Source organism: Trachurus japonicus, chromosome 9 (assembly GCF_045865225.1).
Source record: "Trachurus japonicus isolate A0001 chromosome 9, Traja_1.0".
NCBI lineage: Eukaryota > Metazoa > Chordata > Actinopteri > Carangiformes > Carangidae > Trachurus > Trachurus japonicus.
Window position 1 is genome coordinate 3,930,215 of NC_140915.1, and position 14,226 is coordinate 3,944,440.

The window sequence follows — 14,226 nt, forward strand, 5'->3', positions numbered from 1 at the left end:
CAGTTGCAGAGACTGTTGTCTGTTAATGATCTGCACACTGTCAACATCAAGAAAGCTTGAGAGTCAAGCTTGAATGACTTAGAATGAAAATTTCTGTGAATTTCAGGCTGAGAGCAGCAGTTTCAACATGAAGCAAGTTATCAGAAGTCAACAGAGGACAACAGGGAAAATAATTCACTATAATTGTTGTTGAGGCAAGAATTGAACCAGCAACCTTCAGGACTCCAGACCAGCAAGCTAACCACTAGGCTACAGACAGAGACAGTATGTGAGGGGTAAAGAAAACCTTTGATAAGAGGATCACTGGCTTCTGCTTAAAAAAAAAAGTAAGGAATCGAACCCATGACCTCATGATCAATAAACCTTTACTCTGCCACTTCGCCACAGAGAGCACAGACATAAGCATGTTTCAGACAGAGTTGTGGAGAATTCTCAGCATTGGGCTGAATGAGAGCAGAGAGCTCCCTGGCTGCATTTAAAAAATATTTAAAATTATTATCTAAGTCTCTTTGCATTTTTGACCAGAATTTTAGCCAGAAGACAAGTGTGGCTACAAAACTGGAGAAAATAATTTGTCTAGAGTTTAATTTGCAGAAAAAGTTAAATATTTTAAAAAGTATAAATAGTTAACTCATTGAGTGCCGCGCTCCTTTCCAAAGTTTTAGTCAAGTGTACCGGCAAATTAGACCATATTTGACTTTTTATTTTAGAGCCATAGTGTATTCTATATTATTGCCACCAACACATACTGTAGCTCATTTGAAAGGTTTAACTTTATCCTTCAAATGGCCACAAACCGTTTGTTTCTACGTGCCTCCGTTCCTGAGAAAAGTCAAGCTAAACATGGCTGGGTTTCACCAAAATCCCTCCTTTTTTTCTAGAAAAGGAGATAGAGCGTCTTTTATGAAAGGTGCGCTGTTTGTGTCTGTCGCTCTTCTCACACTCGCATTTCTGGATCAAAGGGCTCGTATAAGATAAATATACACAACAATTGTTGTTCTATTCACAAAACCACCATCGGGGGCGGGGGGGGCGCCACTAAACAGCAATAACACAGACGCACCGTGCCGTGTCACAGCCTCTCGCCGCGGAACGTGAGGCTCTGCCGGCCACAGCGGCTCGCGAACACCGGTCCCGCCGGTGGTCGCGGTCCGTCTGTGGTACGGGTCGGTGGTGCCGGTCTGCTTTGGTCCAGAGACCATCAGATTTTACCGCGGGAGGACTTTGGGGAGGACACGGTGTTGCTCCAGATGAAGACCGGGCGGGACAGTGGGCTGAGAGCTTCCTGGTTCAGCTCCCAGCTGCTGCAGCCTCACGGGTGAGAGCGGAGCAGCAGCGGAGCAGCTGCTGCATCCACATGCAGAACTCCGTTTGCAGGAGCTGAGTTATGATAAAAACTTCCAGATCATGAGCTGTCATGTGACTTTGATCGTCATCTATTTCAGTTCTCCTCGTCGTAGAGTCCCCAAATTTACATATAATGTGTATTAAAGTGTCTATTTTCATAATTTAAAAAAAAAGCAAAAAACGAAAAATTTCGTTTTTGGCACTCAACGCATGGGAACGAAAAACGAGAAATTACGTGGTTGGCACTCAATGAGTTAAAAAGAGAAAAGTAACGCCGATAAAGTTCAAAAAAAGCTGCACGTTTTGATATATGAATTGTTGAAATAGCACAACACCTAACACACTAACCATATGGCCACAGAGAACCTGAGTTACAATGAGCTTTATACTATGAGGAATCAAAGACTGTCCAATGACAGCTGAATAATTGGAATCAAAAGTCAAGCAATGATGTGAAATGACTGAGGCAGAAATCGAACCCGTGACCATATGAGCACTAAACCTTTACTCTGCCACTCGGCTACAGAGAGCACACTGCTTTCAAGACTGTTGTCATTCATTGTAATGTGATGATGTGCTGCAAACTGGTACGAGTAATCAAGGAGATAACAAACACCTGTAACCAATTGAAGGCGGGGGAGGAGAGCAGAATTCAACATAACATAACAAGAATTCTTCCCTTGGATTCGAACCAGTGACCTTAGGGTTGGCAGGCAGTTACCCTAACCCCTACACTACAGAGGAGTTGTCAAGAAGAGAGGTTGAGACTTTGATGAATGTGAGATTTTTCAATGATGCTTAAAACAAAAATAAATTAATATAAATTAGCCACACCAAGTAAGAAGAGGACTTTTTTGTGACCTGTGACTATTTTTTGGTGAATTAAAATGAATTAAAAAGCACTTAACAGCAAGTTACAAAGTTGAGCTCCTTCTCCTGCTGATGTGAAAAAAATGCATTGAGCTTAATGAGAGCAGAGAGCTTCCTGGCTGCATTTAAAAAATATTTAAAATTATTATCTAAGTCTCTTTGCATTTTTGACCAGAATTTTAGCCAGAAGACAAGTGTGGCTACAAAACTGGAGAAAATAATTTGTCTAGAGTTTAATTTGTGGCCATGCTGACAGTTTAGCCAGAAAAACTCTAGAATGTTTTTTTGCCTCTCTCCACTCTGACACCACTCTGGCTCTGCTCGTTAGACGCAATACACACACATTATAAAGCTGAAAAAAATCAGAAAAAGTTAAATATTTGAAAAAGTATAAATAGTTAAAAAGAGAAAAGTAATGCCGATAAAGTTCAAAAGAAGCTGCACGTTTTGATATATGAATTGTTGAAATAGCACAAAGTATGAAGGACTAGAAGAAGACCGTAAAAAGGCGGAAGAAAATGGCCAAACAGAAGAACAATAGTGTGACTGCTTCAGCAGTCACACTAACTAGAAAAAGCATTTCCAAGAATGGAAATGGTGTGACTGCTGATAGCAACTGAACGCTGTTGCAGAATTAGCAAATAGTGCAAGCTGTGATCACCATACAAATGTTTGACCAAGGTCAGAATCGAACCCACAACCTCATGGTCATTAGACTTCCACTCTGCCTCTAGGCCACGGTGCACACACAGTTGCAGAGACTGTTGTCTGTTAATGATCTGCACACTGTCAACATCAAGAAAGCTTGCGAGTCAAGCTTGAATGACTTAGAATGAAAATGTCTGTGAATTTCAGGCTGAGCACTAACCATATGGCCACAGAGAACCTGAGTTACAATGAGCTTTATACTATGAGGAATCAAAGACTGTCCAATGACAGCTGAATAATTGGAATCAAAAGTCAAGCAATGAAGTGAAAAGACTGAGGTAGGAATCGAACCCATGACCATATGATCACTAAACCTTTACTCTGCCACTCAGCTACAGAGAGCACACTGCTTTCAAGACTGTTGTCATTCATTGTAATGTGATGATGTGCTGCAAACTGGTATGAGTAATCAAGGAGATAACAAACACCTGTAACCAATTGAAGGCGGGGGAGGAGAGCAGAATTCAACATAACATAACAAGAGTTCTTCCCTTGGATTCGAACCAGTGACCTTGGGATTGGCAGGCAGCCACCCTACCCCCTACACTACAGTGGAGTTGTGAAGAAGAGAGGTTGAGACTTTGATGAATGTGAGATTTTTTGTGAAAAAGTTAAATATTTGAAAAAGTATAAATAGTTAAAAAGAGAAAAGTAATGCCGATAAAGTTCAAAAAAAGCTGCACGTTTTGATATATGAATTGTTGAAATAGCACAAAGTATGAAGGACTAGAAGAAGACCGTAAAAAGGCGGAAGAAAATGGCCAAACAGAAGAACAATAGTGTGACTGCTTCAGCAGTCACACTAATAATAACTAGAAAAAGCATTTCCAAGAATGGAAATGGTGTGACTGCTGACAGCAACTGAACGCTGTTGCAGAATTAGCAAATAGTGCAAGCTGTGATCACCATACAAATGTTTGACCAAGGTCAGAATCGAACCCACATCCTCATGGTCATAAGACTTCCACTCTGCCTCTAGGCCACAGTGCACACACAGTTGCAGAGACTGTTGTCTGTTAATGATCTGCACACTGTCAACATCAAGAAAGCTTGAGAGTCAAGCTTGAATGACTTAGAATGAAAATGTCTGTGAATTTCAGGCTGAGCACTAACCATATGGCCACAGAGAACCTGAGTTACAATGAGCTTTATACTATGAGGAATCAAAGACTGTCCAATGACAGCTGAATAATTGGAATCAAAAGTCAAGCAATGAAGTGAAAAGACTGAGGCAGGAATCGAACCCATGACCATATGATCACTAAACCTTTACTCTGCCACTCGGCTACAGAGAGCAGACTGCTTTCAAAACTGCTGTCATTCATTGTAATGTGATGATGTGCTGCAAACTGGTATGAGTAATCAAGGAGATAACAAACACCTGTAACCAATTGAAGGCGGGGGAGGAGAGCAGAATTCAACATAACATAACAAGAGTTCTTCCCTTGGATTCGAACCAGTGACCTTAGGGTTGGCAAGCAGTTACCCTACCCCCTACACTACAGTGGAGTTGTCAAGAAGAGAGGTTGAGACTTTGATGAATGTGAGATTTTTTGTGAAAAAGTTAAATATTTTAAAAAGTATAAATAGTTAAAAAGAGAAAAGTAATGCCGATAAAGTTCAAAAAAAGCTGCACGTTTTGATATATGAATTGTTGAAATAGCACAAAGTATGAAGGACTAGAAGAAGACCGTAAAAAGGCGGAAGAAAATGGCCAAACAGAAGAACAATAGTGTGACTGCTTCAGCAGTCACACTAACTAGAAAAAGCATTTCCAAGAATGGAAATGGTGTGACTGCTGATAGCAACTGAACGCTGTTGCAGAATTAGCAAATAGTGCAAGCAGTGATCACCATACAAATGTTTGACCAAGGTCAGAATCGAACCCACAACCTCATGGTCATTAGACTTCCACTCTGCCTCTAGGCCACGGTGCACACACAGTTGCAGAGACTGTTGTCTGTTAATGATCTGCACACTGTCAACATCAAGAAAGCTTGCGAGTCAAGCTTGAATGACTTAGAATGAAAATTTCTGTGAATTTCAGGCTGAGAGCAGCAGTTTCAACATGAAGCAAGTTATCAGAAGTCAACAGAGGACAACTGGGAAAATAATTCACTATAATTGTTGTTGAGGCAAGATTTGAACTAGCAACCTTCAGGTCTCCAGACCAGCAAGCTAACCACTAGGCTACAGACAGAGACAGTATGTGAGGGGTAAAGAAAACCTTTGATAAGAGGATCACTGGCTTCTGCTTAAAAAAAACAGTAAGGAATCGAACCCATGACCTCATGATCAATAAACCTTTACTCTGCCACTTCGCCACAGAGAGCACAGACATAAGCATGTTTCAGACAGAGTTGTGGAGAATTCTCAGCATTGGGCTGAATGAGAGCAGAGAGCTCCCTGGCTGCATTTAAAAAATATTTAAAATTATTATCTAAGTCTCTTTGCATTTTTGACCAGAATTTTAGCCAGAAGACAAGTGTGGCTACAAAACTGGAGAAAATAATTTGTCTAGAGTTTAATTTGCAGAAAAAGTTAAATATTTGAAAAAGTATAAATAGTTAAAAAGAGAAAAGTAATGCCGATAAAGTTCAAAAAAAGCTGCACGTTTTGATATATGAATTGTTGAAATAGCACAACACCTAACACACTAACCATATGGCCACAGAGAACCTGAGTTACAATGAGCTTTATACTATGAGGAATCAAAGACTGTCCAATGACAGCTGAATAATTGGAATCAAAAGTCAAGCAATGAAGTGAAAAGACTGAGGCAGGAATCGAACCCATAACCATATGATCACTAAACCTTTACTCTGCCACTCGGCTACAGAGAGCACACTGCTTTCAAGACTGTTGTCATTCATTGTAATGTGATGATGTGCTGCAAACTGGTATGAGTAATCAAGGAGATAACAAACACCTGTAACCAATTGAAGGCGGGGGAGGAGAGCAGAATTCAACATAACATAACAAGAATTCTTCCCTTGGATTCGAACCAGTGACCTTAGGGTTGGCAAGCAATTACCCTACCCCCTACACTACAGTGGAGTTGTGAAGAAGAGAGGTTGAGACTTTGATGAATGTGAGATTTTTTGTGAAAAAGTTAAATATTTGAAAAAGTATAAATAGTTAAAAAGAGAAAAGTAATGCCGATAAAGTTCAAAAAAAGCTGCACGTTTTGATATATGAATTGTTGAAATAGCACAAAGTATGAAGGACTAGAAGAAGACCGTAAAAAGGCGGAAGAAAATGGCCAAACAGAAGAACAATAGTGTGACTGCTTCAGCAGTCACACTAATAAGAAGAAGAAAAAATCCACACAATAACAGTAGTGCCCGGGCTTCGCCCGGGCACTGGTCCCTGCAGCTATTTCATAGCTGTAGGGATCAGTGCCCGGTGCGATTGCCCGTGGCCCTAATAACCAGTGCTGCTGGATCACAGTCTCATTTGCTCCTGAAGTGTCTCTATGCGCAAGATTGAAATCATAAATGTGTAAGCCCAACTCCGTAAGTAAATAAAACAAACAAGAAAAACGAAAAAAGTAAAATAAAAACATGAACAGAGCATGATGAATATAAAATATGACATTAAAAAGTCATAATTATGAGACAGAAAGTTAATTTCATTTTATTGAAATTAATTAAATCGCATTTCCTAAACGTGACTTGTGGCTGCCGGTGACGGCGGACTTCACCGTGGTGCATTGTGGGATTTATACTTGGCCAAATAAAATACCGCTGGGATGCGGTCTTACCTTCGGTGTGGGTAAAGTGCAAATCAAGCGGCTGCACTTTCAGTCGTTGGAGAAACGGGACACACTGAGACACACTGAGCACTGACACTAGGCCCATGAACGCACACGCCAAGTGCCCAAGTGTGTAAGTGTGATGGAGTGTGCATTAGGGCTGTCAGTTTTTAGAAAAATTAGGTTCGAACGAATATTGAATGACCCGTAATTTGTTCGGATATATTCGAATATTGAACTGAACCTCTACATCCCATCATCCCTAGTATAGCTCCCTCAGAGTGGGTGATGTGTGTATAGTGTGGGTCCGTGGAGTCGTCATGTTGTTATATGAGAATAGTTTTTATGCCAAACGCAGTCTCTTTGTCTTTGTTTCATGTAGAATAAAGTTACATTTGAATAAAGCTGCACATTTTGTCCTTTATGAAACACTAGAAAAATCAAATCTCCCTTTAGAACAATTAAAAACCTTTTATTCAACGGATTTCACCATGAATTTATCACTCACATTAAGACAATTATTTTTTGTATTACAAGTTCTGTGTTTAAATATGTAAATGAGGCAATATCTGATGAAATATGTGCTAATTTGCATACATTTCCAGAACAGAAATCTGACCAATGGACCTACTTTCCAACCTACTTTCAAAATTCTTGTTTTATTTTGTTGACATATTAGAGTCAGAAGTTTTTACAGAGGGGATTTTGGATATCTCTCTTTATCACTTTGTAAACAGCCTTTAAAAAAGATCGTAAAGTCAGTCAAACTTTTACGATTTGTTGCTGGAAAAAAAGGAAATGACAAAGTTTGAAGAGAGAGAGCTTTACAGTGATACCTGACATGACATGGGTCAGACTAACTTTTGGTAAATTTAGGAGAAATCCACTGTCAAAAGAGACAAAATGAAATAAAATAAAAACCTTAATGTGGATTTTCTACTATTTCTTTCCACTAGTCTGAAGGAAGACATGATAAGGAAACAAAATAGGCCAAAATCTAGAAATTGATCCATGCATGAAAAGACATTGTTTTTGCCTGTGGTGTCTGGCCCAGGGGTGCTCACACTTTTTCAGCCTGAGAGCTACTTTTAAAGTGGCCAAGTCAAAATGATCTACCAATTTTTGGTTGTCCAGTCGTTGGTCGGACTATGCGAGGGGGGGGGTTAATAGCGCTGCAGCTGCATTTACCGTGCGCCCCTGTCTGTATGTGAACCTGTGTCTGTCTATGTGCCGGCAGAGATGAGAGATGGTGTTTTTTTAATAATCATGCTAGCGTTTCACCATCTCTCATCTGTCAGCTGTCAGCCTCTCAACCTGCCGCCTCTCTCGCGTGTGGGCGCACCGCACGTAAACACGTGAGGAGAAAAAATAAAATAAAATAAAATAAAAAAATTTTTGGGATACTTTTTTTTTTTTTTTATGTCAGTGGGAAACACTGATCAAGCTGTGCATACGCACAACTCTCCGCAATATTCCATTGATAAATCACACCGGACCCAAGAATGGTGCGGACATGAACACACCTCATACCCATACCCCCAGAATGCCTCAGCACAACCATATATGGACAGCACGTGCATAATTAAGTAGCCATGTGCTCTGTGGAGCGGCAACAAAGTAACAACAAAGACAACGGGCGGAGAGCGTGATTCACCCGGAATGATGCTTCGGCGGACCTGCCCTTTTGGGGTCCGTTGTGAGAAAAATGCTGCTGTCCAGACAACTGTGTTTTTATAAATATACTTTCTTTTTGTTGTTCTTCATCACGCGATCGACCCACACTGTCGATCGCGATCGACGTAATGAGCACCCCTGGTCTGGCCTAATTGATTGACAGCTCTTATATGTACTTCTATAGATTCTTCTGATGACTTCCTGTAGCCACCCTTTCACAGTAAAAGCCTTTCCTGTGTGTGTCCTCAGCTGGAGAAGACGACAGCAGAGTTGAGCCGAGCCTTTCACAGGCTCTATGAGCTGGAGCAGGAGCTCACCTTCTACAAGATAGACACCAAGCTCCGCCCCCTGCCGCGCTGCACCGCACAGGTGACTGGAGCACACACACACACACACACACACACACACACACACACACATTCATTAAACATTAATGTTATAAATGAAGCAAACATTAAAGGGATAGTTCAACATTTTGGCAAACTGGCCCATTGCCATAACCCCTATAGTCATAGCAGTAGGTTCATTACCTTTAATTGTCGGTGCAAGCTATATTTAGAACGGCAGAGCAGAGCCGTGAGCTGCTCAGAGCTACGCTACGGAGGGTCATTATGGGATTTCTTGGTTTCCCTCATCAAACTCATCAAATACAAAACCCCAAAACTCCAAAACGCTTTCGTGGACAAGTTGTGAGCTGCACATTCACCACGCTATGAGATAATAACACAACGTTACCACACAGAGTTGTTTTAGAGGGAAATACAGAGACTGCTTGATGAAAAACTGTCCCTGAAGGCAACGTGCATCAGCGGCTTTGCATGAATTTCCCTCTAAAACAACTCTGTGTGGTAACGTTGTGTTATTATCTCATAGCGTGGTGAATGTGCAGCTCACAACTTGTCCACGACAGCGTTTTTGAGTTGTTGGGTTGTGTATTTGATGAGTTTGATGAGGGAAACCAAGAAATTCCCTTAGCCTCCATAGCATAGCCCTGAGCAGCTCACGGCTCTGCTCCGCCGTTCTAAAAATAGCTTGCACCGACAATTAAAGGTAACGAACCTGCTGCTATGACTATAGGGATTATGGCAATGGGCCAATTTGCCAAAATGTTGAACTATCCCTTTAAAGTGTCTACACTGTCTCATCAGGAAGTCGATTCAGTGGCCGACAGTCCGTACATCGGAAAGGCTCGACACATCAGGAGCGCCATCACCTCCACTCGGCACAGCTCCTCCTCCTCCTCCTCCTCCTGTGTGCAGGAGCAGAGTGCAGGTGAACAAAGAGATCATGATTTAAACTTAAAACTTAAAAGACCTTTATTGTCCTCACGGAAATTTGTGTCAGCTCCACAATCCCCACAATCCCACTCAACACATAACGTACTTTAAAAACTCTCCTCCCGTTCAAACATCATACGTATGAATAGAATTAAAAGTAAAGGTGTATGCAAGAGTCCAGGGATCCTGTAATGTGTGAATGTGTGTGCATGATGATGGGGGGGGGGGTCACAGAACCAGACCGGACAGACGTACAGCAGGACAGATTGAATTGTGGAGCAGAAGAACAGATGTAGAATGTCTCTACTAACTCCAAATGATCTGAGTCTCCTCTGTCTGGAGATGATGTATTTACATGTCCGGGGAAAAGTAGGAGGTTTAGCTTCAAACAAAATCAAAACAAAAAGTTCCTTAAAAGGAAACTGAGACAGACTCAGTCCAGTCTGATGATGGAGACGAGTTGTTGTCCAGACACTGGTTCACTGAGGAGATGAAGAGGAGACTGTTCAACATGGTCATAATGTTCAAGCTGCAGCAACGGTCTGAAGAGTAGTTGATCTTAAACCGAGATCAAATTAAGGTTAAACTGATTTTAAACTGAAGTTGAATTGAGGTTAAACTGATTTTAAACTGAAGTCAATGAAGTTGGCTTCTCTAAACCGAGTTTAATTGGTGTGAAAGCTGAATGACTCCTTGTGAACACAGTTGAACTGAACAGAACAGATCAGAGCTAATCTGCTGTGAAGTGGAAGAACACACTGACATGAACGGTGTGTTGAACCGATACATGAAATGATCCACCAGAGATCATCACTGACTTCCTACAGTCTCAGATGAAGCAGTCTTCCTACAGCTTCGGCCCTTTCCAGGTGTGACAGATGCTAAAGTGAACTCTACCCCGACGAGGATGGGATTCGAACCCACGCGTGCAGAGCACAATGGATTAGCAGTCCATCGCCTTAACCACTCGGCCACCTCGTCCTGTGTCCCTCAACTCTGCTCCCTACACATCAGTGTTCACATCACCGTTCACCTTCAGCATTCACCATCAATGTTCACCTTCAGTCTTCACCTTCAGCATTCACCTTCAGTCTTCACCTTCAGCATTCACCTTCAGCGTTCACCTAAGTGTTCACATTCAGCATTCAGTCACCTTCAGTCTTCACCTTCAGCGTTCTGTCACCTTCAGCCCAATGAGCCTCAGTCACTCTCTCAGCTGAACGGTCTGAAGAGTAGTTGATCTTAAACCGAGATCAAATTAAGGTTAAACTGATTTTAAACGGAAGTGAATGAAGTTGGCTTCTCTAAACCAAGTTTAATTGGAAATGGTGTGAAAGCTGAAAGTGAACACAGTTGAACTGAACTCAGATCAGAGCTAATCTGCTGTGAAGTGGAGGCAGGTGGAAGAACACGCTGACATGATCGGTCTGAAATGATCCATCAGAGATCACAGACTCACAGTCTCAGATGACACTCTTTCCAGGTGTGACAGATGCTAAAGTGAACTCTACCCCGACGAGGATGGGATTCGAACCCACGCGTGCAGAGCACAATGGATTAGCAGTCCATCGCCTTAACCACTCGGCCACCTCGTCCTGTGATGCCTCAAATCTGCTCCCTCCCAAATCAGCGTTCACCTTTAGCGTTCACTTTAGAGTTCACCATCAGTCTTCACCTTCAGCGTTCACATCAGCGTTCAGTCACCTTCAGCCCAATGAGCCTCAGTCACTCTCACACCTGACTCCAGGTGGACGCTCACCGTGGTGTTTGAGCATCACGTTCTCTGTCTGCAGCTGTTAGAAACTGTTCAACATGGCCGCCAGCAGGACGGCTGACAACTCATAATGTTCAAGCTGCAGCAACGGTCTGAAGAGTAGTTGATCTTAAACCGAGATCAAATTAAGGTTAAACTGATTTTAAACTGAAGTGAATGAAGTTGGCTTCTCTAAACCAAGTTTAATTGGTGTGAAAGCTGAATGAGTCCTTGTGAACACAGTTGAACTGAACTCAGATCAGAGCTAATCTGCTGTGAGGTGGAAGAACACACTGACATGATCGGTGTGTTGAACGGATCCATGAAATCATCACTGACTTCCTACAGTCTCAGATGAAGCAGCTTCGGCCCTTTTCCAGGTGTGACAGATACTAAAGTGAATTCTACCCCGACGAGGATGGGATTCGAACCCACGCGTGCAGAGCACAATGGATTAGCAGTCCATCGCCTTAACCACTCGGCCACCTCGTCCTGCGTCCCTCAACTCTGCTCCCTACACATCAGTGTTCTCCATCAGCGTTCACCTTCAGTGTTCACATCAGTCTTCACCTTCAGTCTTCACATTCAGCGTTCAGTCACCTTCAGCCCAATGAGCCTCAGTCACACCTGACTCCAGGTGGACGCTCACCGTGGTGTTTGAGCATCATGTTCTCTGTCTGCAGCTGTTAGAAACTGTTCAACATGGCCGCCAGCAGGAGGGCTGACAGGCCATAATGTTCAAGCTGCAGCGACGGTCTGAAGAGTAGTTGATCTTAAACCGAGATCAAATTAAGGTTAAACTGATTTTAAACTGAAGTGAATGAAGTTGGCTTCTCTAAACCAAGTTTAATTGGTGTGAAAGCTGAATGAGTCCTTGTGAACACAGTTGAACTGAACAGAACAGATCAGAGCTAATCTGCTGTGAGGTGGAAGAACACACTGACATGATCGGTGTGTTGAACCGATACATGAAATGATCCACCAGAGATCATCACAGACTTCCTACAGTCTCAGATGTAGCAGCTTTGGCCCTTTTCCAGGTGTGACAGATGCTAAAGTGAACTCTATCCCGACGAGGATGGGATTCGAACCCACGCGTGCAGAGCACAATGGATTAGCAGTCCATCGCCTTAACCACTCGGCCACCTCGTCCCGTGTCATCAATTCTGCTCCCTACAGATCACTGTTCCCCATCGTTGGTCACCTTTAGTGTTCACCTTCAGTCTTCACCTTCAGCGTTCACCTTAACCATTCACCATCATTGTTCACCTTCAGCGTTCACTTTCAGTGACATGAACGGTGTGTTGAACCGATACATGAAATGATCCACCAGAGATCATCACTGACTTCCTACAGTCTCAGATGAAGCAGCTTCGGCCCTTTTCCAGGTGTGACAGATGCTAAAGTGAACTCTACCCCGACGAGGATGGGATTCGAACCCACGCGTGCAGAGCACAATGGATTAGCAGTCCATCGCCTTAACCACTCGGCCACCTCGTCCTGTGTCCCTCAACTCTGCTCCCTACACATCAGTGTTCACATCACCGTTCACCTTCAGTCTTCACCTTCAGCATTCACCATCAATGTTCACCTTCAGTCTTCACCTTCAGCATTCACCATCAATGTTCACCTTCAGTCTTCACCTTCAGCATTCACCTTCAGTCTTCACCTTCAGCATTCACCTTCAGCGTTCACCTAAGTGTTCACATTCAGCATTCAGTCACCTTCAGTCTTCACCTTCAGCGTTCTGTCACCTTCAGCCCAATGAGCCTCAGTCACTCTCTCAGCTGAACGGTCTGAAGAGTAGTTGATCTTAAACCGAGATCAAATTAAGGTAAATCAGCGTTCACCTTTAGCGTTCACTTTAGAGTTCACCATCAGTCTTCACCTTCAGCGTTCACATCAGCGTTCAGTCACCTTCAGCCCAATGAGCCTCAGTCACTCTCACACCTGACTCCAGGTGGACGCTCACCGTGGTGTTTGAGCATCACGTTCTCTGTCTGCAGCTGTTAGAAACTGTTCAACATGGCCGCCAGCAGGACGGCTGACAACTCATAATGTTCAAGCTGCAGCGACGGTCTGAAGAGTAGTTGATCTTAAACCGAGATCAAATTAAGGTTAAACTGATTTTAAACTGAAGTGAATGAAGTTGGCTTCTCTAAACCAAGTTTAATTGGTGTGAAAGCTGAATGAGTCCTTGTGAACACAGTTGAACTGAACTCAGATCAGAGCTAATCTGCTGTGAGGTGGAAGAACACACTGACATGATCGGTGTGTTGAACGGATCCATGAAATCATCACTGACTTCCTACAGTCTCAGATGAAGCAGCTTCGGCCCTTTTCCAGGTGTGACAGATACTAAAGTGAACTCTACCCCGACGAGGATGGGATTCGAACCCACGCGTGCAGAGCACAATGGATTAGCAGTCCATCGCCTTAACCACTCGGCCACCTCGTCATGCGTCCCTCAACTCTGCTCCCTACACATCAGTGTTCTCCATCAGCGTTCACCTTCAGTGTTCACATCAGTCTTCACATTCAGCGTTCAGTCACCTTCAGCCCAATGAGCCTCAGTCACACCTGACTCCAGGTGGACGCTCACCGTGGTGTTTGAGCATCATGTTCTCTGTCTGCAGCAGTTAGAGACTGTTCAACATGGCCGCCAGCAGGAGGGCTGACAGGCCATAATGTTCAAGCAGCTTCGGCCCTTTTCCAGGTGTGACAGATGCTAAAGTGAACTCTACCCCGACGAGGATGGGATTCGAACCCACGCGTGCAGAGCACAATGGATTAGCAGTCCATCGCCTTAACCACTCGGCCACCTCGTCCTGTGTCCCTCAACT

At 43.1% G+C, this 14,226-nt stretch overlaps 1 protein-coding gene and 7 non-coding genes across 8 annotated transcripts in view; 1 reads left to right on the top strand and 7 right to left on the bottom strand.

Moving 5' to 3' along the window:
• Window positions 1–14,226, top strand: part of LOC146980648 (uncharacterized) — a 100,873-nt gene that overhangs the window by 21,368 nt on the left and 65,279 nt on the right. Inside the window, exons 5-6 of the mRNA XM_085787989.1 lie at window positions 8,603–8,722; window positions 9,502–9,625. Of these exons, the coding sequence (XP_085644115.1) occupies window positions 8,603–8,722; window positions 9,502–9,625 (244 nt within the window). The remainder of the gene's footprint in view (window positions 1–8,602; window positions 8,723–9,501; window positions 9,626–14,226) is intronic.
• Window positions 10,530–10,611, bottom strand: trnas-gcu (transfer RNA serine (anticodon GCU)). Its single transcript has one exon. It is a non-coding gene; the product is annotated as a tRNA-Ser (tRNA).
• trnas-gcu (transfer RNA serine (anticodon GCU)) lies at window positions 11,144–11,225 on the bottom strand. The gene has a single exon. It is a non-coding gene; the product is annotated as a tRNA-Ser (tRNA).
• On the bottom strand, window positions 11,794–11,875 carry trnas-gcu (transfer RNA serine (anticodon GCU)). Its single transcript has one exon. It is a non-coding gene; the product is annotated as a tRNA-Ser (tRNA).
• trnas-gcu (transfer RNA serine (anticodon GCU)) lies at window positions 12,454–12,535 on the bottom strand. Its single transcript has one exon. It is a non-coding gene; the product is annotated as a tRNA-Ser (tRNA).
• Window positions 12,802–12,883, bottom strand: trnas-gcu (transfer RNA serine (anticodon GCU)). Its single transcript has one exon. It is a non-coding gene; the product is annotated as a tRNA-Ser (tRNA).
• Window positions 13,760–13,841, bottom strand: trnas-gcu (transfer RNA serine (anticodon GCU)). The gene has a single exon. It is a non-coding gene; the product is annotated as a tRNA-Ser (tRNA).
• Window positions 14,130–14,211, bottom strand: trnas-gcu (transfer RNA serine (anticodon GCU)). The gene has a single exon. It is a non-coding gene; the product is annotated as a tRNA-Ser (tRNA).